The 19,625-nt window shown below is 38.5% G+C and overlaps 1 protein-coding gene across 13 annotated transcripts in view; it reads right to left on the reverse strand.

Annotated features, from left to right (window-relative positions):
* Positions 1-19,625, reverse strand: part of ROBO2 (roundabout guidance receptor 2) — a 746,476-nt gene that overhangs the window by 10,269 nt on the left and 716,582 nt on the right. For all 13 annotated transcript variants that reach the window (XM_085623038.1, XM_085623035.1, XM_085623037.1 and 10 more), the window contains 3 exons: positions 9,894-10,064; positions 6,045-6,293; positions 1,369-1,566 (listed from right to left, as the gene is read on the reverse strand). In XM_085623038.1, coding sequence (XP_085479164.1) covers positions 1,369-1,566; positions 6,045-6,293; positions 9,894-10,064 — 618 coding nt within the window. The remainder of the gene's footprint in view (positions 1-1,368; positions 1,567-6,044; positions 6,294-9,893; positions 10,065-19,625) is intronic.

Genomic DNA, 19,625 nt, shown 5'->3' on the forward strand with positions numbered 1-19,625 from the left:
AGTATGGTAGAGTGCAGTTAAGCTGTGGATATTGTACAAGGGAACTTCAGTGACAATTGTCCAGCCTGAATAGGGTGGGGTGAGTGTCGCTCTGACATAGCAGCCGAGCTGGAAATGGACCATCTAGTTGCATCAAGTTCCTAACAACAGAGTCAGTTAATGCGCCACCATTAAAACCAACAGATTGGATGGGGGGGGGTCTGCTTAATTCTCCTTCAGAGAGACTGACCTCTTTTTCTCTTTTTCATTATTTATGTACTTACAGAAGCTGATACTTTGTAGCAGTGCATTTGTTTTCTAAAAGCAATTTTGATGAAAAGACTAAACGTAAACTTTGCAGTCTACAGCCATATTTAAAAAGACAAATATTCAACAGCATACTTGTAGTGGGCCAACTTTTAATATTCTCACAATTAGACTAATTATTTGTATTTGGTAAAACACAGTTTTGCATCAGGAAGAAGGTAATATCTAGGTGATATTCTTGAAATTAGGGAGCCCAAGTTCTCCTGTCTTGCAGGAAATCTTACCCTTGGCCATGGAGAGAAAAGAGGAGATTGCTCAATTCTAAATAAAGTTAGTTAATAATGCAATTAAGAAAGACATTTATTTTATTGCATTAGTTGGTACTGTGCAAATAAAGAATTTTAGGTATCTATGAAATGAAAGGCATTCATTTTATAGTAATAGTTTGAACTGTATCAATTTTCCCAGAGAAGCCCAAATTATGTTTTTGCCAGTGCACTAAACCAGATTAAAGGGAACTTATTAGCATGACTATATTAAGTTAAAGTGTTGATTGGACATCTGTGGGCATAAGAATAGCCAGGAATGGAAAGTGTTTTGTTCCCCATACACACTCCTTAAGAAAATAGCCATGCTAATAAACTTTGCACAATTGATTTTATATCTGGTAAATAAGCTAACGTTCATTATTTGGGATGTACTTAGGAGAAGACAGCTTAATAAACATGTTATCATTGAAGTGTGTGCATTTGAAAACCTTGCAACTGAAATTAATATGTCTAATGACATCACTGGTTCTCATGCCTATTGTTACAGTCTCTCAAGTAGTAGATGCCAGAGCATACATCCCTACTTGTTTCCATTCAGCAGGAGGATAGTTCTACATAACAAACCATTAATATTAAAAAAGACATAGGTTCCATTGTACATTGCTTTCACCCAAGTGAAAAACTAGATTCAAAGTCAATCTCTCTGAGGGAGAGCATACAAGGCATCATATGATCAATAATCAGATCAAATTGTAATGCATTCACAATAGCACAAGAGGCTTTGCATGCCAACACATACACCTGTATGTTTTAATAGTTGCGAATATGAAAGAATCACATATTGGACACTCACATAATTCACCTCCAAACTGTCCTTGATTGTTTGTACCCATGTATCCAACATCAAGGAAATCATTAGCACTACGCTGGTGACTTCGCAAGATTTCTCCTTTTCGGGGTCCAGTTGATCCTTTTGAAGAAGCTGTCCCTGAAGAGCTGTGCCCACCGGGTGATGGAAAACAGGGTTTACTGTATGGCATCAGGGCCTCTTCTGCAAGAAAATGTAAACCTTGAAGTTCAATGCTTAGCCCTCGGAGTAAAAACTGCTGTAAGGTGGCATTTTGTTTGAACAAATTAGTCTAAAAATTTAATGAAATAGGACCCAATTTCACTTCAATAGTAAGCCGTTTCTTGTTTCCTTAAAAGATGACACAGTTTGCTCAACACCATCCTAAACACACTTTCTTACTTCCCACCTTCAAACTGGGTGGCTCTCAAGAAGAACTCTATATTTTGAAGTATATATGGAGAATTACTGAATGAAAGATGTTATATTTAGATTTGTGATCATATAAAATGTTCTAACATATTAAGAGATCAATACAAATACACCTGATTCAACCTTAGGTGCTGAAATAATGGAATTTGCAGCTGCAAAATGAAGTTCCTAATTCACAGAATCAACCCCCAAATGGGATTTACAGACATGGATATTCAGCCATTATTGAGGATTTTCTTTATAATCTAATCTACAACTTTGATGCTGAAGTGTGGCCATTTAAGTATAGGCATAGGTCTAAAAGCAAATGCTGATGAATATCCACAAACTCATACATTTGTAGATTCTCACCAATGCTTGCAGGTAGTTCCCCACCATGAATATGCTTGTAGACCTACTCCTGTGAAGATCAGAAATACATTTATATTTGGGGTGGCATAATGCAGGATCACCCTGGGGGTCTATTTATTTATTTTATTTTAAAGGTTTTATATAGCTCTGGCTAGACCCGGAGGTATCAGAGCGCTTTACATGAGTATAAGATCATAGTTGCAGGTTACATCTTTACAAAGGTTACACAGTTATTAGAGCATGGCAACATAGTTACTTGTAAGGTCGAGATAAACAATAAGCACATATACGTAAGGGAAAAAGCAGGCAAGGGGAGAGATTCAGGGGAGGGGGTAAGGAGCAGGGGAAGTAGACAGAGAATGAAGGAGGGAAAGAGGAGGGGAGGGGGAGAGACACAGCGTGGAAAGAGGGGGGAAGGGCGATGGGGACACAAACCGGAAGACGAGTCAAAGCTGCGTCCAAAGTCCAGTAAGCTGTGATCATAGGGGAAGTGGTATCATTTTCCCATCTCTATTGCAAGAGGCTCCCTTTACGCAGTGGACTCTCTCAGAGGGGTCTCTGAGACTCCAAGGCCTACATACTGGATCCTTCCCCAAAAAGGGGAGAGGGAGTGCTTTGGCAAGGGGGGCCATACCATACCTCAGTTGTGAGTGGCTCCCTTGGCGCTGTGGACTCTCTCAGCGGGTTCGCTGAGACTCCACAGTATAAATATTGGATCTTTCCCCAACAAGGGGAGAAGGAGTGATTAGTCAAAGGGCACAAAGGACAGGGCGCTTCGTGGTGTAGCAGGTAAGGGGAGAGATTCGGGACATAGGAGCGAGCATTTTACATGAGGAACACTAATGTTACAATTTTACAACAGTGACAAGTTACATAAGTATCATGAAAAGCATTTAAAGAACATAGGGGACAAGGTTAATGGAGCAAGGAAGGATAAGGGGATAGGGTAAAGGGGTAGGAGGAAGAAAGGACGTAGAGACAAGACGAGCAGCGCAGGGCAGGACTGGCACTGCAGGCCGCACCCCTTGCCGTGCACCCAGCATCGTGCAGCGGGGGCTAGTTAGGGCGCAAAAGTTCACAAGTGTCAGCAGGAGCTTCTGCATCCCAAGCAGCCGGCCAGACCTGCTAATTATGTGGCCATACAGGAAACCCCGAGCCGGGAAGGTGCGAGGGGCCGAGGCGGCCGGCAGTGCGCAGGCACGGGACGAAGCAATCAAGCTCGCGGGCAGGGAAGACAACCAGTAGTTTGTGCAGCACAGGGCAATGTCGACACCACAATTAGCGCTCAGTGCAGTTGGCGATGTTCAGCACATTGGTGGAGGTGTTATACTGCGAGGGCCCAGCATTACTTGTAGGGGCTCACTCCTGTAGTCCAGTCAACCTCGGTACTCGGTGAGATTTGCCAGCATTAATGAGATACCTGCTCCTTTGAACGAGTAGTAACATCTTCTTTGTGTGTACTGTTGTCGTGGGGCTATTCGTTGTCAGCTTGGGAATTCGGAGCCCTGGGCGGCCATCTTGTGGTTGGCACCGGCGAGGCACAGCACCTAGAGAGGTCGGTCTTGGCATGCAGGGTTTTCGCACTGCATCAGACTCAATTTAGGTTAATTTCATGAGTGTGCAAAGGAAGGGGGGCTCTTCGGCGTAGTTGGGATCGAGACTGAGCGTTTTTTTATTTTTTTAGGGTGCCGATTTTGAGGCCTTGGCGGCCATCATGGAGTCAGGCACAGATGAGAAGAATGGAACTTAGCCAGATCAAGTCTTTATTGGTAGGGGGGGGTCGCGCCACACTTGGACCGGGTCATAGGCTGACCCATGGGGTATTGAATCGCTTGCCGAAGTACTTACTGGGACGATCATTCCCAGAGCGATTCTGGTTGCCGTTTCTCTTGTTGGCGCAGCCATCCTGGAAACAGGCATTACTATGGAAACTATGCTCTGTCGCAGTGGGATTTCAACAGACTACGTTGGGCCACCACGTGTCTTACGCGATGCAGGGCTTATTCCAAGGGCCAACCCCGAGGCTCTCTGTACAGGCCTCACCGCACCCCCAAAGGGGGGGAGGAATCACACGCAGTGGGCTGGCTGTGATTTGGGTTTGATCTGGACCTTCGGCGATTTTTGCGCCTTTTCATGTAGGGGACCTCTTGGCACAATGTGTAATTACTGGCAGTAGCAGTCTTCAGTGCCGGTTATATGAACAACTCAAGCTGCCCATCCTTCCGCCTCCTCTCAATACACTCCCAGACGTTGTCCAGCATTCACTCAGGGGCCCTGGTGCAATGGGTTATCAATCTCCTCGGCCCCCCGGGGCCTCTTTCAGCACAGACTCTGCTTCTTTGTGCCGCACCTTACCCGATTGTCTGTCCTATGTGGAGGTGTATTAGTAAAACAAAATCCTCATGGAGGAATCTAAAGGATTCACAGTAAAACTGCTGTCTCACATTGCACTTCTAAATATGGAAATGCACCCTGTACATTTTAATGCGTATACACATTGAGAGCTCTATTAAATCCTTGAGTCTTATAAAGGCATACCCATGGAATTCTCTTTGAAGTCCATATCAGTAGGATATTTTCCCTAAATGGGAGCACACACTAATACTCTATTTTTTACTTTTATTCTTGAACATCTGAGAATCAGTCCTTATATTGTATGCATACAGTATTATTACATGTCAATCAATCAATCAATCAAACATGTGAAATTATGTACTACATTAAATGGTCCTAGTGAATTACAAAATGGTGCTGCTTCCAATGCAGATCACAGTGTTTCAGGAATCTGTAGTTTGGAGTATTCCAAGTGATAAAGAAACGCCTTTAGAGTAGACCATTGCTGGTGTGGTGAGAAAAAACACTTTCATTTTGGTCCACTGTTATATCAAAATCCACAGTCAAATAATTCATTAAGTGCAGATTATTTACAGGTGACTGAAGCCCATATTTCTACAGCTGCATGAGCTTAATGTACACAGTGTTTATTTTATTTCTTATTTTACATAGAGATAGTCCTACTTGGATGCCTTTTCAAAGTGAACTTTCATGAGTGGAAAGTTGATGTTACAGAGCAGAAAGATTAAAACAAATACAATAGCGATTAGAAGTTTGCAGGTTCTGGCACCTACATTTGACATGGGAGCACCAGTTGGGATGCAGACCAAAGGCAAGTTTAAAAGGGTGAATTTTATGGGCTTTTTTTATCTCCATATACATGGGTAGAAGCAGTGAGTTACAGAGGCATGGTTCTTGTAAACAAATCATTCTGCTTCTAAAATGTAAAAAAGAAAGTCTTATGAGCTGTTTATTTCCTTTATTTTTGCATACGTTGAGAACGTGGGCTAACTGGCTCACTGTCCCATATGTTCAATCCTTTTTATGCAGATTTATTCCACATTAGGTTTTCTGAAAAGTGTGGTGACTAGGTATTTGTATACACCAAAAATTATAGCATTGAATGGCAGGAAACATTTCGATTGTTATTCTATAACTATTAATTTTACACTTTCTGAAGAATGACCACTCCTAATAATCTACTTAATCTTTTTCTGTGTATAGTAAAACTTGCATTGCATTGCATGGGTACTCGGAATACATTTCTGCATGTAGATTGCATACATACTAATGCATGTGAATCATCAATGTGTTAGGTATGGCCATGAGATTACTTTATCAGGCATATGTTTGACTTTAAGGCAGCAATCTATATGTAAGTTTAATCTTTGCATGTTGATGTTTTAAAATATTTAATACTTTACAGAGAATTTAAGAAAGAAGCTGAAAATGAATTGGGTAAAACAATATTTCTAGTGACTGAACAACTTTATTTTTGGTATTAAATAGTTTAAATAACTTTTAAATTCAGTGTTTTACATATCAGAAACCATATGCAAACACACCTGAACCAAATGCCTGCCTATGTTGGCGTTCTGTTGAGCCCAGCCACTCCTGGGTTTGCCGCTGCCGTTCCAATGACGTCCTGGTATTGCATTCCATAGATCCCTTTGAATCCTCTATATTGCATGTATGCCTTTCCAGGGAGCTCCCTTTCCTTTGTGATGGCCCTCCAAGATTGCCACTCTGTTGACCAGGACACATTTGCTGTCGCAAAGCTTGACCTGGTGGAGGATCTGGTGGTGGTGGAAGATCTGAGAGGATAAGAAGAGGATTGCAATTTATGATTTTTCAGAAAGAATCATAAGGATCAAAAGCAAACAATTTTTGGCAGCAAAGGAAATGTAAGAAAGGATGATTAGGTTCAATACAAATATTACTACTGTCAACATACAAGGGTAGGCTTACATAGTAAGTTAGACCTCGATTAAAGCAATGATAATATACTACTGTGTACATACTAGTATTACTAAAGGATTCCATGATTTCATGCAGAAAAAGCTTCAGCTTGCCAATAAATGCAGACAGGTACTATAGTAATATGAATAGGCATAATAAAAACTCGATTTGGGATATTAAAGTACATTTCACAAAACCTTTGTCTAGAACCTGGAGGTAGTATTGTATGTCTTAGCTGCATGAAATACCAATCGGGTGCAACGTCAAGATATAGCAAGAACTCAACACCTCATTCTTTGCATTCATGAATCACACCCTCTCAGCAACTATGCCATATTCTCAGTTCATATTTCACTAAACAAAAGACACATCGGGAGATTGTTAGAAAACAGCCCTTCATAGTTCTCCTCAATTCCCACTTTTTCTAAACAGCCAAACCTGCTGCCTAATAATCTTCCTACCAAGCATATGCTTAATTACTTTTGACTTCTTATGTCCATCAGACATAATAGATCTGGTCTAGCAACCTCTTCCTTGATGCTAAATTTATGATATATTAACTTCTCCCCTAACAGAATGGCTCATTCCTACACTGGCAGGAGACTTTTCCCAAATGGGTAATGCCTTTCCTCAACGGCGAATATAACCAGAAAGCACAGTGCAGACACCTTTGAGCACTACATACTTACTCCTGCTCTGCCTACACTGTCCAACATCTTTGAGCTCATTTTTGCTTCTTTTGTGTGTTTGAAGTCATGTCCCACCTGACTTCAGGGCAAAACCGGTTTTGGGTTACTTGTGTTACAGTTTAAAAAGGACCTGGTCTTCCCGTCCAGGTTGAACTATTCCTATTGGGGCAAAGTCAACACTGATTTGCATATATCTGGGTCCAAACTGAGGTGTCATAGTGGGCAAAATAAATATGGTTGGGAATTCGATCTCGAGCTTTTGCCAGTGTTTAGGCTTATTGCAAGCATTTCTCCCATCACCCTGTGGTGTTGGACCTCATTTGTTTCCCACTTCCAGTTGAGAAACTCCTTCAAAAGTCCTTCCTAGCTGCCCCTTCAACATCTGAATGTGCCTCAAAACTAGTCTTGCCTGGAATAAGTTGTACATAATAAATAAATGAAAAAAACAGAAAGAGCAAATTTAACGCTCTGCAGTGTATTATACGTAACGCATAAATAAAACACAAGTACTAATATTAATAAATATTTGTATGCTTTAGTTATTGAAAAAGGTTGCATAGTCCAGCGTAAGTTGAGTCCATTTTAAAAACTATGCAGTCTTTCTTTTCAACCTTTTTTCGTAGTGAATCCAGTTTCCTTTGTCACATAGAAGCCATGGCACTCCCTTCTGTCCACCATTTGCTGCCATGCTGTATCTGAGTTTGCTAGTGGTTAAAGTAGATTTAGTAACTGAGAGAACGGGATGCTCTCTTCAAATGAGATCCTAGCACATAATGTACATTCCTGTAGATTCTACCAAAAGGGGCTCCAACTAAATGCAGGAAATATGTATGGAAGATATTTGGTATGAACGTAAAATAAAAGAAATACATATGTTTTGATTTTACAAGGATTTGGACCACTCTTAACAAAATACAAGAATACTTATGTAATTCAAATGCACATTGTGGGAAACAGTGAGGATGTGTGTATTTACAGGCCTTTATGTGTTGTAAATCCATATATAAATGTACTAAATAAAACATGCCACAAAAGGAATGTAATAAAGAGGCCAAAGGTGATACACATAGAAGCAGAGTTTCTTTGAATTATGATAATTACACTAAGAAGTGTCACTCTTTGTTGCTTTCATTGCGATACAAAATGTTGCTGCTTCTTTCAGGCAAACAAGGCTTAAATGTGCGCTTGTGTATGGTCTTGTTTGTGTGTTAATATTAGTGTTGTCAAATGTATTTTAGATGGTCTACATCATAACCAAGAAAGTCAAGGCATCAAGCAGTCACATATTTAAGGTGGGCAAGACAATTATTTGTGCGAGTTAACTGATATGGTCATGGGGTCAAGGACTCAGCACTGTTTATCTCTCTGGCTATCAATGACATAGACACTTATCTATGAAGTAACTCTCCCAAGAACATTACCTAATTTACAGAGGGCAATAGAAAATCTTCAGGTAAGTAGAAGGGCCTCACTTTCATTTTTTTAAAGATTACACAGTAAATATACAAATTGAAATTGGGATTTCTGGATACAGATGAAAATAAAAAGTGAGTAATCAATATTTTCCATTAGCTTATTATGAAAGAAGAGATAAAAGATGGATCCATGTTGGCGCCTACAAATCAAACTGTACTTGGCTTAAGGTATGGCTGATGGGCGGCTGTCTGTCAGGGTGACAGCGGACATTACCTCTATAACATTTGGTCACACTCCCAACCAAATGTACAGATCACCGTTGGCCCTACAGTGATCTATATGCTGTAATGGCAGCTCCAGAAAAGGCACAAAAGGTTTGCTGCTATTTTTCTAACAGTCGGGCACCAAACAATTTTTGTTATTCAGACTCCGAAATGGGAGTTGCTTCAAGAAAAGAAAAACACAAGTGGCCATCTCACCCTGGAAGCTTTCCCCAGGTTGTGGGGATAATTATCTTTTTGTTGTGATCATGAAACATGGACAGAAAAACAGGACATTTTGCCATCCTAATGGTCAGCTGGACTGAGGGTTCGGCAGACAGAGTATTTCGTCACATATGTGAGAGTACCCTTATCCACCAAATTCTAAGCCATACTCCTAAATTCTTCAGAACCATGATGGTGCTAGGTTTATGCAAACAATTCTTTCTTTGGTATCAACTTTTTTCAAATTCATGCACCATTACTGAGATCAGCAGGGTAACAATTACAGCACATTTCTGATAAAGGATTTGTTGGGAATTTGTGTTACAACACTGAGTAGCAAAACATCTACCACAATAATGTTTGCTAGTTTCATGGACCATCCATACACAAATAGGTAATCTTAATGTGGGATGCCAGTTTCAAAGGAAGAGGGAATGTAACAAAGTATGGACAAGAATATAGTTGCAACTGGGGAGCATGTCATCGTCAAAAGATGTCCTGGAATCAGGAGACCCAACTAAGCCTGCACTGCATTTAAATCAATGCACAATTTTGACCCAAGCTGCATAGCCTTTGAGACGTAACTGCAATCCTTCATACAATCTCCTCGACGTATGTCAACAAGAAGCAAATTTCACTCATTGCTCTGGGTTCTAGGTTTACAATTATATACGTTGAATGATATTATAATATATTTAATATCTTACATCATGTACACCATGTTTGTGCTGGCTTAGTGTATTATCCCACTACATTGTTTTCTACATGTGAATCACAACTGATGCAAAGTTCTACCTCTCAAATGTCAGAACACGAGCAACGTACTAATGTTGTTTCACCTAGACAAGAGCACCAATAAACTTACCATCTGTCAATGCATCCCTTCGATGTGGAATTGGAGGCTGCTCTAATCGGTTACCTTTGTGTTTCTTAGAAGGCCTGGGCCTCTGGCTGAGATTCAAGGCTGAACTGTTGTTACTGTCATTTGATAATGGACTGGTTGGTCGAGGTCTATGTGAAGAAGAGTAGCCTTTACCTACAAGAAAGATAGAAAGACCTGGTTAAGAGCTCTGTATTTGTAGTCATGATGTAAATATTATGATTTTGTTTTATGTAGCACTTCATACCGCGTGTCTACCATTTGTGTTGTAGCAACAGTGTTTAATTTTACCCAGTTAAGTGGCCTTTGAACTATAAAGTCTAAGTTAGTGTTACCAGGACTTGAAGCTTTAGCTTGCACACATCAGAGATGAGCATTAACTCACCAAGACATCTTTATCAGCATTTTAACAAAACTATATCAGATGTGAAAACATTACTTTCTATAGAATACAATTTGCAGATTTTGTACAAAGTCCAACTTAAGTGTCCACATAGTCCAACTTAGGTGCGCACAAAGCACCATTAACAAGGATAAACTGACGACCATGACTTAAAAGAATTAGGAATGGCTAATGTTTGACAATGCAGGTGCAATTGTGTATTTTCCGCCAGCCTAGAAAAATCTGTAAAGTCCCAGGATACACATTTCTACATGGACAATTTTTCACCTGTTTGAAATTTTGCATGCATAAATTTTGCGATTCTCAGATCTACTGGAAAACTAGGATGTTATTATTTTCTAGAAATACTCTTTATTTATGAAAGTCAGAAATGTACTCCACACTTAAGACTAATCCTGAGAGAATTTGTTTTTTGACTTTCATACATGTTTTTTCATGAAGCGTGATACATGGAATAGCTCGCCAGATGGAACATGCTTCAAATGTTCTAAAAGTGCATTTGCTTTCTTTCCACTTGCCATCCCAACTTCAGTATCTAAGTGCACTGCTGTTATTATTTGTCACCTACAGTTTGCCTTTTCAAGGGATTTTGTGAGATAGAAGATGGTCAATTAACTAAGGCATTTAAGAGTACATGAAATAGTACTACAGGAGTACTACTTCACATAATGCCTTTATGAATCGTCACTGAAATGTACTACTCATATTAGCACAAATGCAAAAAGAACACAATGTCTTGCAGTTTTTCTATCTGTATATGATCATTACCCTATACTCCTATTACACTTCCATTTTAGATGTTTTGGGGCCAATTCACAAAGTCATTTATGAGTATGTGAGGTAATATTACACTATCTTTCCAATTTAGATGTTTAGGCCTAATTTATAAAAGCATTTAGGAGTATTCAAAGTGGTACTACAGGATACACATACTCATAAATGCCTTTGTGTATCAGGAGTACTGCTTCACATTCTCATAAATGCCTTTGTTTTCAGCATAATTTGTTTTTCTCATCAAATTTCATTGTTCATCTATGTTCTACAGGCCACAATGAATGAATGAAAAAAATGTGAATATGATAGGTTATTTTTCTACATCTAGGTTCATGGTGCGATTGACTGTACCAAAATACTCAAATTAATAGATAATAATAATATTTGCAAGATTACTATATACCGGTATCTCACATTGGCCATTATAGATGCAAGGTAGTGGAAATGTCTACATCAGCAGTTTATCACAAACAACAGGCAATGGTGTTTTTTTGTTCTATTGGTTATTTATTTAAACAATTATGATCTGTTTTTCTTACCAGATCAGCAGGTAGAGATCATTTCATTTCTGATAAGAAATATCTATCTATAAGAAGTCCCATCTGCCTCTGGTGTGCTTTCACTTTTTTGTTTACATTTCTGTACTTCTTGACATTACTAAGGGCCAGATGTACGTAGTTTTGCGAACAGGGCCGTTTGTGACCACAAAAAGCCATTTGATATGTACCAAACTCTATTTTGCGATTGTGTAGTTGATTACTGAATCGCAAAATGGGTTAGCGATTCGGTATTAGGAAGGGGTGTGTAAGGGCATTCCCCAAATTAGCAACTTTCACTGTAATGTGTGAACGTTTTACAACCACAATTTGGTCACAAAATATTTGCATTTTAACCACCTACTTTGCAAACGGAAAGGGGTCCCCTGGGGATCTCTTCCCCTGTGTGAATGTATGTGAAAACATTTTTTAAGAGCAAGCAGTCATCCCAACTACTGCCTACTCTTAAAAAATAAAAATACAACTTTTCATTTTTGTTTTTTAACCCCTTCGCTGCCGCGGACATTCCGCTGCAGCGCTGGGGGGGGCAGGGGGGCAGCGCGGTGGGCCTGTGCTCATGACGGAGCCGCTCCGTCATGAGCCACAGTTGAGCTGTGCTCATGACGGAACGGTTCCGTCATGACTCCGCCCATTTGCGTTGTCGCCCCGCACAGGCGGGGAAACAGCGCCGCGCAGGCGGAGCGGCCGCCAACAGGATTGTCATGACGGAACCGTTCCGTCATGAGCACACGGCAACCGTGGCTCATGACGGAACGGTTCCGTCATGAGCGGGGAAGGGGTTAACAAATCACATTTTCCTTTAAGTTAAGTGGGTTGCATTTAAAGAAAAATAACTTTGCTTTATTTAAAAGCAAACACAGACATGGTGGTACATTCATGATTTATTGATCTAGAAACATCTGTTCACAAATATATTTTCTTGTGAAGAAAACTCTTCTCTGTACAGTACCATTAAAAATGAGGCAAATTTTATCCTGTTTCACTGGGACACAGCATTCCATCTTACAGTACATATGTGTACTATTAAACTGAAAAACTATCTGGAAGTTAAATATGAATGCGCACAACTGTTTGAGTGTTTGCACATTCACTTTGCCAGATCGCACACATTTCCACCCCAATCCTAAATTAGCATATCATTATTCTGACATGCTAGTAGACATTCACATTCATACGAGCAATTATGAAAATAAATATTCCATCAGTAGTGATTTTGTGAACCTGTATCTGAAGTTTTGTAAATTGCTGATTTTATATAGTACAGTGGAGTTTTGATAAGCAAAAGAGTATGAATAGAGCAGGCAATAATTTCACTCAAGCTCTTATGGTTTTCTCCTAATATCTGCCCGAGTCCCTGGTTGACTTAGACTTACTACAATTGTTTGATATGCTTACCCCCTGGTTTGACTCCCCGATTCACTCAACTCTATTGTAAATCCTTAAAATTGCTACTTGGAAAAAGAGTACATCAAGCCTGAGAGATCCAGTATAAAAGCAATGTAATGCGGGACAAAATAAGCCTTCAATTCACAATAAGAATCTCTGTGGAATATGGTTTGTGCTTTAGGAAGTAATTTTGGACTATTCACAATGTCTGTGATGATCTCAAACGCCACCAAGAAGGGGTACTTAGGCAAACTGATATTGTAGGTTCCAGCTTCATGATAAAACATAGTATCTAGGTAGTACTGTTACTACAGATCAAATAACATTGAGCTCTCATTTTATCACTAGGAAATCCATTATCTTCTGTGTAAAATTATTGCAAGTTTAACTGGACATAGATGTATCCACCTAGTAAAAGTTTAAAGTGACCAGAATGAGCATTACTTAGAAGACCTCTATGACACAATGTGAGGTTTTGGAGGTATGACTAGATGTTACACCTACAGCAACATCTTCTGGGCCAATACACACTTTACATAACACAAAACAGACAACAGAATGAGCAAGGACAAAAACCATATCACTAAGTTGATGTTTGTTCTATCTTGAACACAACCAGAAGTTAAATCTCTAGCCAACCATACCGCAAGTTTGTATTTAACCAAATGCACCAGTGAGTGAGCCTCAACTGAATCGTGACTTGCTAAGAATCACATGGAAATGAGATAGGAATTTTTCTGAGATTTTTACCTTCTCCATTCACTTCTGAACACATGGGGTATTCAATCACTTTCTATTGGAATGTTTAAATCTGTTTTTTTGGGCTTTGACCTTTACTATAAATTGTTCTTGTTATCTAATATGAAGTTGAGATTTCTCATTTATTTAACACCTAATTTCAATATACACTGTCTGCTGTTTGGTAAGCTTCTACTGACGGCATTACTTTTGATGGACTATACATTATTAAAAAATGTGTAGATCTTGGGTTGGCATGTTGTTTCATACTTTGAGTGGCTTTATTATTTTTTAGATTTACAAAAATGAAAGACTTAAAACAAAACAGGGTTGTCATATAAGGGTCATGTTATGCATACGATGGTCCCCCTCTCACAGAAGCTTCTGAATTTTAGATGAGAAGTGGCACTAATGCAGAACATCCACGCCTTACTACCTACTGAAGGAACTTTGAAGGAATTTAAGGTTATATAGCTTTTCAAAATTATACATTTTTGTATGTCTTTTTGTAGAAAACAATGCCATCAAAGACAATTTTGCATGATTACATTTCCTGTGATGTCAATAAAAGTCTCAAAGGACTTGGTGTTAACCCATTGTCTTGGGCAAATAATACTTTTGAGACAGACTTCATCATACAGTTCATTTTCATAAACATTTCTATCACTGACAAATATCTATCAATCAATATAGACTAATAGTCAAATCAAATCTAATTATTGACTGCACATTTGCTTATTTTGGTACCTATTGTTGTGTATCATTGAACAGTCTCATCACATAAAGAAGACGTTTGTGACAGATTGGATGTGACTATTTTGATTTGTAAAGATGTAAGAAAGTTCTGTAGAACAAAATTGGTTCAAAATATGATAGTTATATATATCGGATATTAGATAGTATAAGTGGGTGATGATATACAATGTAGTAGAATCTATGCATGTTCTCTACAATGGCATATTTCAATAGACCCTCCATTTTAAACTCTTCATGGAGTAGTCAATGTTTGGCGGCAAGACCCTTTATTGCTAAGTTTAAATTTCACAGGCAACAATTCATATAACATTTACAATTTTCTAAAATTTGACAGAGTGAGAATGATGCCTTTTTCCTACTGAACTACCTTAAAAGAAGACCCATATTATGAATAAATTACATAGGCAATCATTATGAAATTAATAGGGGAAAGTTCCAGGTTGGTTTGCATTCAATTAACTGTTTCAATTATATTAAACTATGCAGACAATGAATAGCACATGTAACACAAAGAATACTGAAATGAAAGAGTAAAAATGAAAGCCTTTTTTGTTAAAATGTCAAATCTGTTTGCATGGTTTGCAAAAAGCAAGTGCTCAAGGTGCACAAGATTTCACACAAAAACAAAAAGATAGTAGGTGGTAACTATTTCTGAATGGAACGGACTGTTTTTTAAAAAGTATTTAAAAAATATGACTGTTGTAATAACATATTTATGGTACTTATGAAACCAAAATCAAAAGTCTCTTTCTCTAAAATTGTATGTGTAAATAAAGTCTCTTAACCTACTTGTGTGCAGTTGACCATTAAGTGGTATTGGTCAGACATGTCAGATTTCAATTAGTCTTTGGGCAGTTACATTATAAACCTAATAAATCTTGTCAACACAGTTTGCTTATTAGGTTGAACGATAGGAGCATTGTCACTGTTTCTCATTTAGTTATCCCTTTGCAACAATACCTTCCACTTTTTCAGCACAAGTAGGTTCATCAAGTGTGGGCATACTTCTGAACCCTCCACCCTCCACAAATAACAGTTAGTTTTGACCCACAAATAATTGTTATCAAAGCTTCCAATATGGGTCCATCAGTTTTCAGGGTTTCCATCCATGCTTATATTTCATGTTTCTAGGGCTTCCAAGTAGATTGGTACAACTAAGGGTTAGAAGAATATAAATCTGAACATGGAAGACTGTTTGGGTCAACTGGCACAAAGTAAACAGTTCAAAACATCCTTACCAAACTTAAATGTACACTGATGGGGTACTAGCGGATCGTTTTATAGATAACCCTGAATTGTGGGCCCCACTTCTGACCAACATCCTGAGAAGTGTGGCAATTGTGGCAATTGCTCCCCAATTCCTGGTTGGGAGCAAATCTAATTTCCGTTTTTAGAAAAGGTAATCGGTCCGACCTCCGCTGTTACCGCCCCATTTCTTTAATAGATACTACTGGCAAAGTTATGGGCAGAATTCTCCTTGAACATCTTGAGGCATGGGTAACTTAGAAGGGTTTTTCTCACAAAACCAGTACAGGTGTAGACAGGATTTGGGCACCTCAGAGCAATGCCTTAATGTCCACCTGGTTATTAGTAAATATACCATGACGAAGAGTGGCTCGATTCACCTTGGTTTCATTGACTGAACCTTTGCATTCGACTGGATGGACAGAGGGAAACTCCGGGCCAGGATGTTGACTATAGGATTTGATTCTGCTTTGGTCATTTTATTGCTTCTATGCATAATGGAGTGATGGGTCAGGTGAGGTACAGGAAGAATGGTGAACTTAGTGACCAAATTGAAATGAAACAAGGTGTAAGGCAAGGGTGCGTATTGGCCACTTTTTATTCTGAATCTATATTAATCATCTTGAGGAGTTTCTAAATGCAGAAGTGGTCGATGTTACAAAGATTGGTCCTAGGAAGCTACCTGCTCTCCTATATGCTGATGATTGTTTTTTAATTACAAGAGCTGGAATAACCCTACCAAAACCATCAACTTGTTCCATATTTTTATAAATGACTTGGACCTAAAGACAAATACTACAAAGTCCCATGTCATGGTTATAGGGAAGACTTCCTCTTCTCTTATGACCCAATACGTTAATGGTGAGAAACTTTCCTGTGTTTCTTCTTTTTCATATCTGGGTGTTTGGATGTTTGGAGCTGGGGTCAGGGGCAACTGCAATGTGCGTGCCTTCCAGATTTCAGAAAATAATTTTTGTGCAGATTGCTGTCTGTCCCCAATAGTCTTCCCATACATCTCTGCCATGCAGAATTGGGACTTCCCCCGATTGTAGATTATGTTAAAGCAGCACCCTTTTTATTATTGAGAGTGATATGGGCTAAGCAAGAACCCCTGTATAATCTTGCCCTAATTAATGACTGTAAGACCTTAGACAAAGTACAGAACCTCCTGTGGTTACTCTAAGTAAAGGAGAATTTGGCCCTGTTGGGGAGAGAGGACAGTTACTCTAATCTATCTTAACAGCGTCTATCCCATAAAAGCAGCTCAAACACGATCTGTTTGCTATATTTTCCTAACAAAGGCTTGAGCATGAGTCCAAAAAGAAGTGGGTAACATAATTTTTACCCCTTAATACTTACATGACCCTGGTATAGCCCACTTCCTGGTCTCTTAACACAGTTCTGCGCACCATGATGCATAGTTTGACTCTTGCTATCCAGTATTGGCTCAGTAGCTTTTACATTTTTTTTTATTTTGTAAATTATACACTGTCCCCCCAACAACAGTCCCTGATTCCCTTATTGAGGCAGGCATTTGAATATTAAAAGTTGCAGACCTGTGTTATGTTACTTTTTCACTTTTCCAGTCGAAGTTTATTTTCCTGATGGTCTATACATTTTTATCTGCTGCCATCCATCTGAGGACGTTAGTGGGGAATTAAATAATTGTATCTGGCGTTTCCTTTAACTGGAGCTTTCTGATAAAGGAAAGGTAGCATTTTATCTATAGAGTAAAGTTTACTCTTCGTATTTTTATTTGCACTATGCACTATTTATTGGCTACTCATTCTATTAGATTGGGTTCGGTTCTGGAATGGTGAAACAGTACTTGTTTGTACTCTGTTCTTTTATAAAATGATGATTCTGGGCTGTGAATACCTTTTTGGCATGTGATAACTAACTTTCTTGTTTCTTTTTTTCTGTATGAATGTTTTACAGATTTTATTGTTTTTAATACATTTTAATCTTTGATTGAATGGTTATACTTTTTTCTATGTACCGAATAAAAGAAGATCTGATCCGATAAGGTTCTTTTTTTAAACTGCAATCATGTTACACATTTTAGGCAGTTTTCCTGTATGATATTCTCAGACTTAAAAGACTCAACCAGAAAACGTGCCTGTTAAGTGTCTGACATTACTAATAAATCGACCTTTAACAAAGCCATTTAAATGTTTGATTGCCACTATCTTTTTGAAGAAAACAGGTATGTCCCAAACATACAATGAATTACTATGAACGTACATGAATGTGGGAGATAGTTTATTTCCCATTCTACTCCAGTCAGGCTTCCATTTGAAGCAAATGATTGAAATTGCTAAATTGTAGTCTGAGGTTAAATTAAAATCCAGGCCAACAGCATAGCTAGTTATCATATCATTCTGACCCGTACTTTGGGACCAGCCCTCAGTTTGCTCAATAAGTTAAATTGAACCCTTAACTCCAAACCATTGTCAATCAAGACACATGCAAATCTTACTGAAGATTTTCTGACTGCTTGAACAGTTTATCCTTAGGACTTAACACATTTAAGGCTTGAATGTTAAGATGGAGAGCTAAATAGACTTAACTTTGAGGGTCTCCTGATAGACACAGTATGTTTCATTATAGTCCATGGGCCAGAGCATGTCCTTTACAGTGAGTAATAATAATAACGAATTCAAAATACAGTTTTAGCCTCACAAAAACATGTGCATCTATGGCACAATTACCATGCACATTCTTGACTGTTTCAACACTGTCTTATAGTACTAGGATCTAAAGTTGTGAACACATGCTCAAACACACTTTATCAGTTTATGAGCCCATACTGTAGGATAGACTGACACAGTTAACATATTTAATTATTCAGTTTGGTTTGTTGAGTTCATCTTACAAAATCTCAACAACTTTAAGTTTAATTGCTGAGCAAGACTAGATTTGCAAACGTGAGGAGAGAGTTTGTGTTATAAAGAGTGAGTGGCTAGGAAATGGTGTTAACACAAGTGTAAGAGAAAGGGATAATTTGATGATGGGTCTGTTATGGCCTAGAAAATCTTCCATCTACAAAGCGCTGCTGACAGAGTGTCGCACTCTGGTTGAATGTAGAGTGCATGTTTATCAGATAGAAATATATATGTGATGCTACTTCTTGTTGATAGACAATATGGCACAATACAGATCTAATGTCACTAAGATACATATGTATAAAGATGAGTAATAATGAAAACTATCAGGATGCATTTTAACCCTTGGTATGGAAAATGTGCAAACACACTGCAGCATTAGAAACAATGTAACCGTGTTCAAATGAGAAAGTTAGCTGCATTTGAAGGGATTTTCAGTATTTGATATGATTATCAAATATGTAAGACTCTTTTGCATTCTCCTTCAAAGGCATATATATTAAATGGTTTTATGTAAAACTTAGCTATCAAAGAGGAAGACGTCCCTATTTTCATGTACACTGCACACAGAATTGCTTTCAGATAATGCAGCACTTGAGTAATAACTCAAATCCAGAAATACAATTACTGCACATTATGATTTTGATCCAACATTTGCATCAACCAACAACAGCAAAAATGCATTTGTCTTTACGCATGAATTAGAAAATAGCATTTGGTTGGTTGGGGTAAATGTCAATGTATTATTGTCCTGCACACCAACAGCTCTTCATATTCTCACCCATTGCGCCTAATTTTCTTTGTTAATATTTTGGCTAGCCAATCCGTCCTTGATATACATTGATTACATTTGCATGCAATCCATTTGTCAAACACCCAATATACACAGTATGCTACTTTCAAAGTTATGGGTCAAATAAGAATACAAAATTCAATTCACACATGTTCATGACTGCACAATTCATGCTTACAT

This window comes from Triturus cristatus, chromosome 8 (genome assembly GCF_964204655.1).
Source record: "Triturus cristatus chromosome 8, aTriCri1.1, whole genome shotgun sequence".
Lineage (NCBI taxonomy): Eukaryota > Metazoa > Chordata > Amphibia > Caudata > Salamandridae > Triturus > Triturus cristatus.